Here is a 10,138-nt window from a genome sequence, read left to right on the forward strand (position 1 = left end):
GTCAGCGCTTCCGCCTACGAATTGGAACTCCCACATCAATGGAAACAACACCCTGTTTTCAATGAAAGCCTTCTCAGTCTGTTCAAAGAACCCATGTATTCCTCACAGCGACGTGAACCAGTAGTACCTGACCTCATAAATGGCGAGGAAGAATGGGAAGTCGAAGAAATTGAACAGTCCTCACGGCGATCGCCGTTCTTGGGAATCATGAGCGAACCTGACCAATTGTCAGGAACTTCTTCAGGAATTCCATGCTAGACGTCCAGACAAACCTGCACCTATGACGATTAGAATCCCCCCTCTATTGACACGACCTGTCCACATGCTTACGCGTGATACCACTCTTTTGGTACAACGGATGGGTGGAATTCTCCCGAAGCAAGGATCTGAAGAAGCTGCTGGGTTTGACCTTTATTCGGCTGAAAGTGTTAAGGTACCAGCACGAGATCGCAAGATTGTCGGCACTGGCATAGCAATGCATGCCCCTCATGGAACCTATGCGCGAATCGCACCACGAAGCAGATTAGCAGTCAAAGGAATAGATGTCGGTGCTGGAGTCATAGACCAGGATTACACCGGAGAAGTGCGCGTGGTGTTGATTAATTCCACCAATCAACCCTTTCAGGTACGCGCCGGCGATCGAATCACACAAGTCATTTTTGAACGCATTGCGTCATGCAATATCAAGGAGGTGTCGAGTTTAGCAAAGACTCAACGAGGGACGGGAGGCTTTGGATCGACTGGTAAATAATCGTGAGGACACGATTCTAGACGGGGGGGGGGGGGTAATGTCATGAATATTACACATTCCGGATGGTTCTCCCGGGTTCCATAGTATTCTTTTACTTTCTATACACCTCTGTATATTTGTAGGATATTCCAGATATTCAGTCTGACATGTATATAAGGGGCTCGTACTGCTCAATAACAAGCCAGACTCGAGCTGGTCTTTCCTCACTCACATTCCTCTTGTCTGTCTCCTCAGCGTTGTCGTAGCTCAGTCCAGTTGGATTGTTAGTTGCTGACAGCCTCCGTGCTGTTGCCTGCAGCTAGGAGGAACGCGGCGAGTAGGCGACTGCGATCTACGATGCCGAGGCATCACGGCTGGCAGCGCTCGACGCCATGCACCTGAAGTGGATGCTGGCCTTATCTGCCTCGGCGAGCCACTTCCGACATACACTGCAGAGTCCGCCGTGCTTGCCAGAGAACTCGACAGACGCTTGGCCGATAGAGGCAGCAGCTGCCAGAGCTATTCTACCAAGGTGCGCGACATGCCTGTCGTAGTTTGGCTTTGGCGAAGGCCATCAGTGCTTTGGCTTTGATAGCAAAGCCTCGGTGGCACCCAGTGGTACATCCTTTGCCAGTCTTCGTTGGCATTGTCGTGTGCCACTCCTGTGGCCAATCATCCCTTTGTATTGCCTTTGTCCTCTACATGTATATATACTCGCAGTTTGCGTACTATGAATCCCATCGTCTTATTCCCCGCATTCTCTCGTGTGCTCGAATATCTCTACAAGAGGTTATGAGCCCCGCGGCGTAGACCGCATCAACAACTTACCTCGCATCCCCGAAACTTCGCTCTCGCACCCAATCCCAACACCCGCATCAGTACGATTATCGAGTAACGATACGACAGCATGTTGGCGGACAGTGACGCTCTCGCTACATCTCACTCATTGCTGTTGTCAATCTGCACCACACGGTGTTTTCGAAGTAGAGATAATACAAATGCAGCCGATACCCTAAACACATTGCTACGTGCTATCGGTGTGCAAGCTTTCAAGATAACTACTCAACGCCGAGAAATTGAGCCGAGCACCCTGCTTCCCAAACAGCACATCCTGCCCAAGGAATCCTGCTATGCCCTGCCAGTCTACCGGAACCCAACACAGCCGTGTCCGCCGAGTTGGCGTCAGCGAGAAGATCCAACCGTCCTCGATGTAGTACATAGGCCAGGTGCGGCGCGGGAGCCAAGGAAGCGATGTCATCGCGGACGTATCTTCGTTGAGAGGTGCCCATAGCTGAATAACCCGATTTTCATCGTCAGCTAGGACTCCGGGGCCGTCAGGGGACAGTCGCACGGTGCTGCTCCAGGTAGCCGGGTTGAGGATGAGGAGACAAGCGCCCGTTGCGATGTCCCAAAGTCGCATGTCAACGTAGTCAGAGGAAATGACGATGTCCCCACCAGGAGCAATGGCGACCGACGTTACCGAGAGAGTGTGCCCCTCGAACGACTGAAGCAGCTCCCCTCCCTCTGCATTCCACACTCTAACGCGACAATCATCACCTCCCGACGTGATGTATTCTCCGTTCGGAGAGAAGGCGACCGAGCGCACCCCAACGCCATGTTCCCTGCACGTCGCTACACGTGCTCCGGTCGCGACGTCCCAGATGACGACAGTCTTATCGAGGGAGCTCGTTGCGATGCGTTTTCCGTCGAGGGAGAAGCCGACGGAGTAAATGTCGCGACTGTGTCCGACAAACTCGCGGATGAGTTTGCCCGTCGCGGCATCCCAGAGACAGGCAGAATGTTTCCCAACGTTCCCAGATACGGAGATAGCCGGTGTGAGCAGGTACCGGCTGTCCAGCGAGAACATGATCGTCGACGACTGGCCGCCGAAGCAGTGCGGCATATAGCCCAACACGCCGCTCCACATCGACGTCTCCTGGAAAGAGGGGGACCACCACGCCACGACCAGCTTGCCTTCCCACTGAGCGCGCAGTGACCCAGAAGCCGCATCCCAGAGTGCCACCCCACCACGATCTCCCTCCGATGCTGTGAGGATCGTCGCGTCATCTGGTGAGAACGCTACGTAGTGCGTGCATTTTGACGGTAAGGACAGAGGCTGGTATGCGCACTCCCACGTATCCGTCTTGTACACCTCGACGGAATCGTTTTCGCGTACCAGCAGTGCACGGCTTTTATTGTGAGAGAAGATGGTCAATCGGCAGTCCGCCGACTTCTTGCTAGGCGCGTCGGATGACTTGATGGCGTTCTCGAGTTGCAGTGTGCTCACTGCTTTCTGCGTCGCGTCCCACAGTCGAACAGTGCCATCCTTCGAGCCAGACACGATGCGAGTCCCGTCTTGGCTATAGGCGATACAGAAGACGTCACGGGTGTGCCCGGAGAACGCTTGTCGAACTTCGCCGTTTGCAAGGCCCAAGATGAGAACAGAGTTCTCTGAACTACACGCGAATTTGTCTCCGGCTGAGGGAAAGCTGGGACTGCGGGTGGACAAGAATGGTTGGCCCGATAGCTGAAGGTTACGGAGGTGCTCGGCGGTCTTGACATCCCAGACAGACAGCTGCCCCGAGCCTGCGTACTGTGGGGCAGCCAGAACTGTGGAACTGTCTGGTGTGAATGTTACAGAATAGGTTAAGTCCCAGCGTTCTCGCTTCAATAAGATCCGATGAGTGTACGGCGCCTCCAGGCTCCACAAGCAGACCATGTCCTCTGCGCTTGACACCATCCACATGCCATTCGGAGACACAGAAATGGATCTGACGTAGTCTTGATGCTCGGTCAAGGTCGTCACACAGGCTCCTGTCTCGGCATCCCAGATCTTGATGGAATTGTCATAGGAGCCAGATACGATGCGCCGGCCATTGGGCGTGAAGACTGCGCAGAAGACCAGCCCCGTATGCCCTTCCAGGGTGCAGAGAAGCACGCCGGATATGGCGTCACAGATCTTGACTGTGCTGTCATGAGCAGCGGAGACAACGCGAGCGCCGTCCGGGGAATACTTGACAGAGTGAACTTTTCCAGAAGGATCGGAGAGGACGAGAAGTGGGGTGCATGTGAGGGCGTCCCAAAACCGAATCTTCGAATCATCTCCCGAAGAGACGATTGTCCTGCCGTCGGGTGAAAAGTCGACGGCGCTGACCATCTGACCTTCATGTGCAGTGACCGTGCCCAAGCAAGCATCCCAAGAGTCCATCACGCCCCCGAAAACCTTAACAGAGTTCTCCGCGTGACACTCGCCTGCGTAGATCCGCGCAAGTTCTGTCTTCCTCGGAATAAGTAGCGGGTTCAAATGGTACAGCTGCAGTGCTGAACCACTGATCGAGGGGAAGTAGCCGACAATGAACCGCTCGCAGTCGTTCAGCAGCACTGCAATATTCCGAGCTCGGTCGTCATCCAGGTCCTACTCAAAATCTTAGACACGAGGCATCACAGAGATTAAATTGCACACACCATAAGCTTGCGCCGGGACTCGCTCAGACCCGAGATAGCTTCTCTCAGCACTCCAAGTATGCTGCAGGCCTCGACCCAGTACAGCAATCGGTTCTCCACAAGCTCCACAAGTGGTTCGAGATTCCCGGCCGAAAGGTTTCCCTTCACTAGATGAGTGTACCAGTGCCGACAGGCATACTTCACATGTGGCGGTATCGCCTTCTCCACACGCTCGAGCAGGTTCGGAACCTTGGTATTCAGCAAGGAGGGATCTCGAATATCGCAGATGTCCCGCCTTAGCTCTTGCAGAGCCCTCAGACATCCGCAAAGTAGCTCCGTATGCTGTTGCTGTGAGTTAACGGTGAACGATCGGTTCGTGCATCGAGTCGCGTCAGTTAGGAACTCGGCAAAGGTAGGATGGATGATACGGATGTTCGACTTGGACTCTTCGGACTCCGGCACGACGAGGACAGAGTGGAGACCCATGAGGGAGCTGTACACCGTGTCAGCAGGCAGTCCGATCAGTCGCGAGAGGCCGGAAAGGGAGAGAGGATCTTGAATGGTGACGATAGACCCTAGGATCGACTTGAGCTCTGACCCCGACAGGTCTTCGGGCATGTCAGGGAATGTGATCTCGAGCACCTGCAGGTACAGCCAGTCCAGTAGTCGGTAGGAGCCATCTGACGCCGTGGCGGATGTGAGTATCTCGAGCTGTCGACGAGGGCTGTTCCAGTATTTCCGGTCTTCGATGAACTTGACAGCAGTGGAGGCAAAGATGAACAAGCCGCCGGCCTTCTTGGCAAGGATCTCGATGTCTCCTTCGCCGGGCCAAGTCCCTGCCAGCCTGAACCGCACCTTGATATCTAACAGAGACGCGGTAATGTAAAGCTTGATGTCTGGAGTGACGGCCTCTAGTGCGACCTCATGAAGAACCAGCCGGCCGAAGGCGTTACGGTAGTCGGGGGACTCGAAGCTGGTGATGATATGGTGATCGGGACGGCTGGTGATGAAGAATCGGAGTGGGGAGAGATTATCTGCGTGCTTGAGCAGAGTGGACAGCACCGCAGACGTGGCCTTTGGGTCTTGGCACTCGTCCAGTGCGTCAATCAACACGACGCACGGTGGAAAAGATGGCGTGGCGTCGCGGGATTTGCGAAGGTGCACCAATGGCTGCAATATCAGCTCTTCGAACTGGCGAGAGACGCTAGATGATACCAGAAGGGGATCCTTTCGAAGTACTTCAGAGACCTGATCTCTATAAGGGGGGAAAAACAGTCCAAGTTGAAATGCAATTGTCGTAAAGATCATGGAGGGATTATTGCAGTCGGCAACTGATCGAGAACAGAAGAAGCTCGCTCCCAAGATGCCTAGTTCGTAACATCGCGCAGCAACGGTCCGTGCGATCGTCGTCTTGCCGGAGCCAGGCTGGCCGTTCAGCCAGAAGAGGTTGGGCTGCTCGTGAATGGAGTGTACGGTAAGGTTTGAGGCGCCGTCAGGCACGGGTTGACTAAGTGCCCAAATGTGGATCCTATCCAAAATATCGGTACGGGTCCCTTCGAGGCAAGTCGTGCGTTCTTCGCCGCCTGAATCAAATCGCGCAGAAGCCGCATAAGGCGGCACAGATTTACCTAGATGACAGTTGGTAATGCAATAAGATCGTCAAATCGGTCTTAGACATACCTTCCGAAGTTGACTGCAAGTGCGAATGAGGATTACGGGTCAGATCGTGAATTGTACGTCTGTTGAGAGATCCTTACTCGAGTATTGATCTCAATCACTTCTAGCTTGTTCTCCATACGCTGACCTCTCTCATTGAGCGCCTGTTGATGCCAAGAGAAGTCAGCACAAGCAGTCGAAGCATGTCTCTTACTTGCCTCCAATGTATGCTGTATCTCAAGGATTCCCACGGTCTAAAATCCAGGGCAGCATTTGGGTGAGCAGAAGCGGCGACCAAAAGCAAGTTTATCATACCGTAAACCTCTCAATCGACCGTGACAGGCCTTGCATAAATCCAGCGACCTTTCCTGCGTCCTCGCTGCTTTTCCAAATTCTCGATAATTTAGATCGCGACCTGAGACGCGCAGCCTCGTCGTCGATCGCCTTCCACGATCTGTGCCGTATAAGCAATCTTAAGCGACAGAATTGACAAAGCGCTCACGAGAGCAATTGCTTGACCGCGTCTTCCATCCGGGGTGACAGCTTCTGGTCATGGAGTTCTGCGCACTCCTTCACCGTCTTCGTCAACTCTCCTACTTCCTTCGTGAGCTTGTCTATGTCTTCGGCATTTGCATGCGATTTCTAGCCTCCACATGAGAATCGGCACTCATGAGACCGTACGGAGCACAAACCTGGACCATGTCCAACACTGCCGAGAGACCGCTGACACCAGCCTGCAGGCCCGGCACGGAGAGATTGCCGGCGACACCGTTGAACATGTCGAGAGCTTGCTTCAAAGTACCGATGGCGGCGTAGGCGGCATCCTTGGTGTCTTTGCTCCGTAGCTTCTTCTTGAACTTATCCATGAATCGTGTAGTCAATGAAGGAGGTGTCAGAGAGTGAAGAAAGACTTTGGAAAGTTCAACCTGTCTGGGAGAATGGACTCGGACAAGGAACCATGCATTTACCACGCCTTTACTTTGATGAAAGAGAGTTACCGCGAGAAAGCCACCGCGTGACAGCCGTGAGAGGATGGCCCTCTACCCCTCGTCTCGGTCGTATCAGGGTGGTAAGCACCACACTGGAGCCTCACAGATTGACTGGATAATTAGGCCGCGCGACCTGTGGCGTGGCGAGGAGTTGTGAATCGGGGATCCCAGTGGCACTGGGCTGGCCCGTTGCCAGGACAACGTGGGCCACGGTCAATTTCGTAATTTCCAGCTCGCGCGGGTATAGAATCACAGCGATACATAGGCCACACTTTCGTCGCAGCTGTACGACTGGAAAGCGCAAGTGGCTGGGATTGAACATCGTTGCGAACTTGCGATGTTGTGATGCACGTAAGCGCCCTGTGCCACAAGGGAGCTCACCCGATTTGGCTTGGTTACAACTCGAACTTGCCCTGCTTGTTCTCCATAATGACAAATGCTGACAACGCATGTCTACTCCCAGCCTTCGTAGATACATGGTGGATGCACAGCCCTCTACTCTCGATTTTCCTACCCGCTATCGGCGCTGGCCCATCTCGCGAGCAAGCTTCAGCTTAGTGCGCAGACTTTAGCTGTGTCGGCCTCCTGCGACTTCACTTGAACCCTTCGAAGATGGAGTATGAGCTGAACTTTGCCCAGGAGCGGCACGATCAGGAACTGTGAGAGCGTCGGTTGGAGGAAGGACACCATGAGCGGCGTTCAATACACTGGCGGTACATCAGCAGTTGCACGAGGCATATGTGCACGGCGATACTCACAAGATGCGCAGAATGTTGTCGAACTACCACTCGATCTCAGAGTAGCGGCCGTCGATATCCTTGATTTCGTCGAGTCGATAGTCATAGCACTGCGACAGGTCGAAGAATGGATCATACTTGATCCGACACCGTCGGTATTCATCACACCCACCACGAGCTGAGCCTCCTGCAGCGGGTTGCGCACCTAGATCCTCGCTAAAGCCTGCGGCCCTTGTTCTCGATGAGCATGGCCTACTCGTGGTCGAGTTCCCCTCGTAGCCTGACTGTCCGTCAATAGACTGGTCAAAGAGTGCGGATAGAGACGTACAAGTAAAATCTCTGTTCTAACCAGCCACAGCTTACGCCTTTCTAGCACCACAGTTGCAATCTTCGACGCGCTCTCTCCACTCAGCATTCGGATTTCTCCTAAATTTCCCTTCCCGGGCTGCGCTCGTACCACGGAACAGGAGCTGGATTGCATGTCGGGCTCGCTTCCGCGACGGCTGCGGGGACTGCTAGAGAAGAATCTGCACGACTTGGGCTGGGGACAGGCCATATAGCACTGCGAAGAATTCTGTTCCACGTTTGTCAGGAGTACGAGAGCATTAGACGTCGACGACTACTCACTGTCCAGCGTTTCCTCCACTTGTCTGACCTTCGCTCACTCCCTTCGCAAACTGTGGTCAAAGACCGCGGAGACAGCTTATCCACAGTCTATTGCTATTCGCCCAGAAAGCTAGACCTTGCGCGCCGTGGAAGACATGGACTCAAGCAGCTGGTGCGATGTCTTGGGACTGCGTGGAAAGCGTCATCGACGAGTCGGCAATTTTTCGGACAAATGTTGGGCGTGCAGGTTCGGGTTTCGCAACCCGATCCCTGAAAACGCCGCCGACGTGGATCGAGAGTTCATCGTTATATCTCCCAACTTCGCCGTTCTGACCTCTGGAGCCTTCAGCCTGGGAAGCTAGCGACATTCTTGAGTGTTCATTAGTCCAGGAAGAGCGAGCGTGCACACCTTTTGCTAGGTCGTACTCATCAGACTGGCAGAACGTAGTGTGCTAGTACACCTGCGGTACGTTCAGCATGTGTTGGTTGATAAAGGAGAGTAACGCACCACCGAGAGTCCGCCCCATCCGGTGAGGCTGCCGAGGAAGCAGTCGACGCCTGAGCGATGCCGGTTCAGCTGAGCGCTGGGATCGCGTCTTTCGGACGTCTGCTGTCCACTATCTGCAACGGAGGGTCCGCAAAGCTTGCAGACTCCAGATGAAAGAGGTCGTGGCATGCCATGAGAGCGCGGCGGGCCCCGGCCGCACACGCGGGCGTGACAGCACAGAGCCGGTGACGAGGAGTGACAATGTGACACTAATTTGTATGTCACGCGTATCTTCCCTGTCGCGTCGCTGTCAGTGCCGTCTTCTCTCTCCACTCGTCTCTGGTCTAGAACTGCGTCTGGCCCACTGCTCGAGCCCGGTTTCCAGCTCTCACACTGTTTGCTGCAACTTCTCATGCCTGCCATGCTTTCACTCCTCCCTCGCCTGCTCCGATATCGCTGTCGTGGAGCTAACGGATGACTATGGAAGACTAGGGAAACGGGTTAGAAGGGTCCAGGGGTGCTCATACGCGCATCGAGAGCCACGTTATTAGGTACGCCATCTTCTCAAGAGGTCGGCCGGCCGTACGTTGATCCTAAAGGTCAAAGCCGTAGTGATGAGCAGACTGGGGGAGGCCGAAGCGGCGCACAGTTGCTGTCAGGGCTGTATAACTGCGAATAGATGCGACTTGTGTCGACGGCTTGGAATGTATTCGCCCGGTAAGTGCTGTCCTTGGGCTCATTGTCAGTCAGCTAATTCCTCCATAGCACCTCCATTTCTCGACGCTTATCTCTGCTTCGCTGGCCGCTCCCCCGACTCTTGGCCGCGCCAGACTCGCGTCCGTCCTCAACGGCTGCGATCAGCACCTGGGGCTACCCTCTCCCTTCATTCGTCTCTTCTACCCTCAGTGCTTCGATTTTGACGCTCCAACACGCGGCGCGGTCTTCGCCCATTCCCCAATCGACCTCTCTCTCTCACATCCCCGTGTTCGGTCGCTATTTATCTTTTCATCTCGTCATTTTCGGCTCCTTTACGTCGTGCAACGCACTGCCTCGAAGTGCCCCAGCTCTGTGTCACTGTTGGTGAGCCAGGCTACCGGCCCTCGCTGCGAAGAGCTTGACTTCCGTGTCTAGCCTCCCATCGTAGCGCAGGGGCCTCAGATACCTCCCATCACCCAAAGATTGCCCCAGCTGCACCGGCCAGGGTGATCTTTCGTAGGCCAGTCTGGTCACCGCGCGCACTCCCATCTTTAACAGTGAGTGTAGTCGTTATCGATTTGTTCGGCCTGTCACTTACAGCTTGTTGCAGCCACGGGCTCCTCCAATGCATTATCGCACACCCACGCTCAAACCCTAGCCTTGCTCGCTACGCAATGACATGCTCCCGGTCACCCCTCCTGACTCGCTATCCCGGTCGCATATCCCTCGGGCGCGACGCTCTCCCTCCGGTGCAACGACGTACGCCTCCCGAGCGCGAACCTTCCATGTTTAC

The 10,138-nt window shown here is 54.7% G+C and overlaps 2 protein-coding genes across 2 annotated transcripts; both read right to left on the minus strand.

The window, feature by feature from the left end:
* Nucleotides 1-1,709: 1,709 nt before the first annotated feature.
* Nucleotides 1,710-5,098, minus strand: PHACADRAFT_248508 (uncharacterized protein). Its single transcript, XM_007391073.1, has 2 exons — nt 4,196-5,098; nt 1,710-4,145 (listed from the first exon to the last, which is right to left on the minus strand). Exon 2 carries the CDS (start codon nt 3,885-3,887, stop codon nt 1,755-1,757), a length of 2,133 nt encoding a protein of 710 aa, XP_007391135.1. The 5' UTR covers nt 3,888-4,145; nt 4,196-5,098; the 3' UTR covers nt 1,710-1,754.
* A 45-nt stretch (nt 5,099-5,143) lies between these two features.
* PHACADRAFT_55983 (uncharacterized protein) lies at nt 5,144-5,635 on the minus strand (the record flags this gene model as incomplete). The annotated part of the gene is made up of 1 exon (XM_007389566.1): nt 5,144-5,635. A coding segment is annotated over one exon (492 nt), but the record flags the coding sequence as incomplete, so codon positions are not given.
* Between the last annotated feature and the right edge of the window lie 4,503 nt (nt 5,636-10,138).

Source organism: Phanerochaete carnosa, assembly GCF_000300595.1.
Source record: "Phanerochaete carnosa HHB-10118-sp unplaced genomic scaffold PHACAscaffold_1, whole genome shotgun sequence".
Lineage (NCBI taxonomy): Eukaryota > Fungi > Basidiomycota > Agaricomycetes > Polyporales > Phanerochaetaceae > Phanerochaete > Phanerochaete carnosa.